Source organism: Daktulosphaira vitifoliae, unplaced genomic scaffold, assembly GCF_025091365.1.
Source record: "Daktulosphaira vitifoliae isolate Bord-2020 unplaced genomic scaffold, ASM2509136v1 Scaffold_1501, whole genome shotgun sequence".
NCBI classification, from domain to species: Eukaryota; Metazoa; Arthropoda; class Insecta; order Hemiptera; family Phylloxeridae; genus Daktulosphaira; species Daktulosphaira vitifoliae.
Window position 1 is genome coordinate 1 of NW_026101061.1, and position 1,181 is coordinate 1,181.

At 24.0% G+C, this 1,181-nt stretch overlaps 1 protein-coding gene across 1 annotated transcript; it reads left to right on the plus strand.

The window, feature by feature from the left end:
* Nucleotides 1-144: 144 nt before the first annotated feature.
* LOC126909829 (ATP synthase subunit e, mitochondrial-like) lies at nt 145-958 on the plus strand. The gene is made up of 2 exons (XM_050692249.1): nt 145-323; nt 746-958. Exons 1-2 carry the CDS (start codon nt 276-278, stop codon nt 941-943), a joined length of 246 nt encoding a protein of 81 aa, XP_050548206.1. The 5' UTR covers nt 145-275; the 3' UTR covers nt 944-958.
* Nucleotides 959-1,181: the final 223 nt, after the last annotated feature.

A 1,181-nucleotide genomic window follows, 5' to 3' on the forward strand; every position in this document is an offset into this window, starting at 1 on the left:
AAATTTTATTTAATAAGTGAATATATCAGTATCTTACAATAAGATTCTTTAAATCAATATGATTTGTGGATTTATTTTTAATTTCACGTTATATAAACTATTATCATAGTTCGTGTTATCAACTTGATGTTCTTTACCTTAGATAAGTCATTAATTGAAAAAAAAACATATGATACTTCACCGTAATTTTTACATCTGAAAAAATTTGTCCGTTTTTACTGACTTACACAATAAATTTCTATTGTTTTATAACTTATCTATTTGAAATAATCAAGATGGTTCGTGATTTCAAAGCTCCCATTAATGTCTCCCCATTAATCAGAGTAAGTGAATTGTAATTTTTGTATTATGAAGAAAACGGTAGACTGATTTCTGGATATTATAAGTCTAACATCCCAAAACATTTATTGAATATACACTGTTTTTACAGAATTATTATTTAGCATTAACCATGATAACGATTATAATGATGTAGATTTTTGATGCGTCTTTTAATTTGGTTTAAAATACTAGACATGTTTTTTTCAATTACCCCATTATAAATTAAAGATTAACTATATTTTAGTGTAGTATTTACATTATTTATGTTATTTAAAAGTAGTATTTATTCTTATTGGTTTAATACGTGACATAGGATTCATTGATTCATTGTAAAGGTATAAAAGTAATAAGTATTAAAAGTTACAAGTCTTAATTTTTCAAATATTCATGAAAAATAAACTTAATTATTCATTTTATTGTTTAGTTTGGTCGTTATTCTTTACTCCTAGCTGGTATTGGGTACGGAATGACTAGACATAGTTTTTTGCAAAGGAAAGAAGACAAATCCAGAGATGAACGTTATAGGTTAAAAGCAGAAAGAGATGCCAAAATTGCTGAAGAAAAGAAAAACTTTGCTGCAGGTATATCAATGTTATATCATACATTAATTTTTTTATATTAAGGTTAACATATGTTTTTTAATATTAGTTATATGCCGGTAAATTAAAAAATTTTAATTATTTATGTTAACTACTATGTAGTTGAATATAATGTTAGCATTCTTTTAGTGTTGGCCATTCAATATCTCTAAATTATTTTTTTGTGAATTTTTTTTTTGCTTTTGTTATTTACATTATTATCTTTACTTATCTGTTATAAAATATTTTTTATGTTCATCCTTTATACCTTATAAGTGCGTC

Bases quoted from the DNA above. Each gene is read 5' to 3' on its own strand.
- LOC126909829 (XM_050692249.1), top strand. From the start codon at position 276: ATGGTTCGTGATTTCAAAGCTCCCATTAATGTCTCCCCATTAATCAGA. The intron at 324-745 runs GTAAGTGAATTG...TTTATTGTTTAG, and splicing joins ATGTCTCCCCATTAATCAGA to TTTGGTCGTTATTCTTTACT.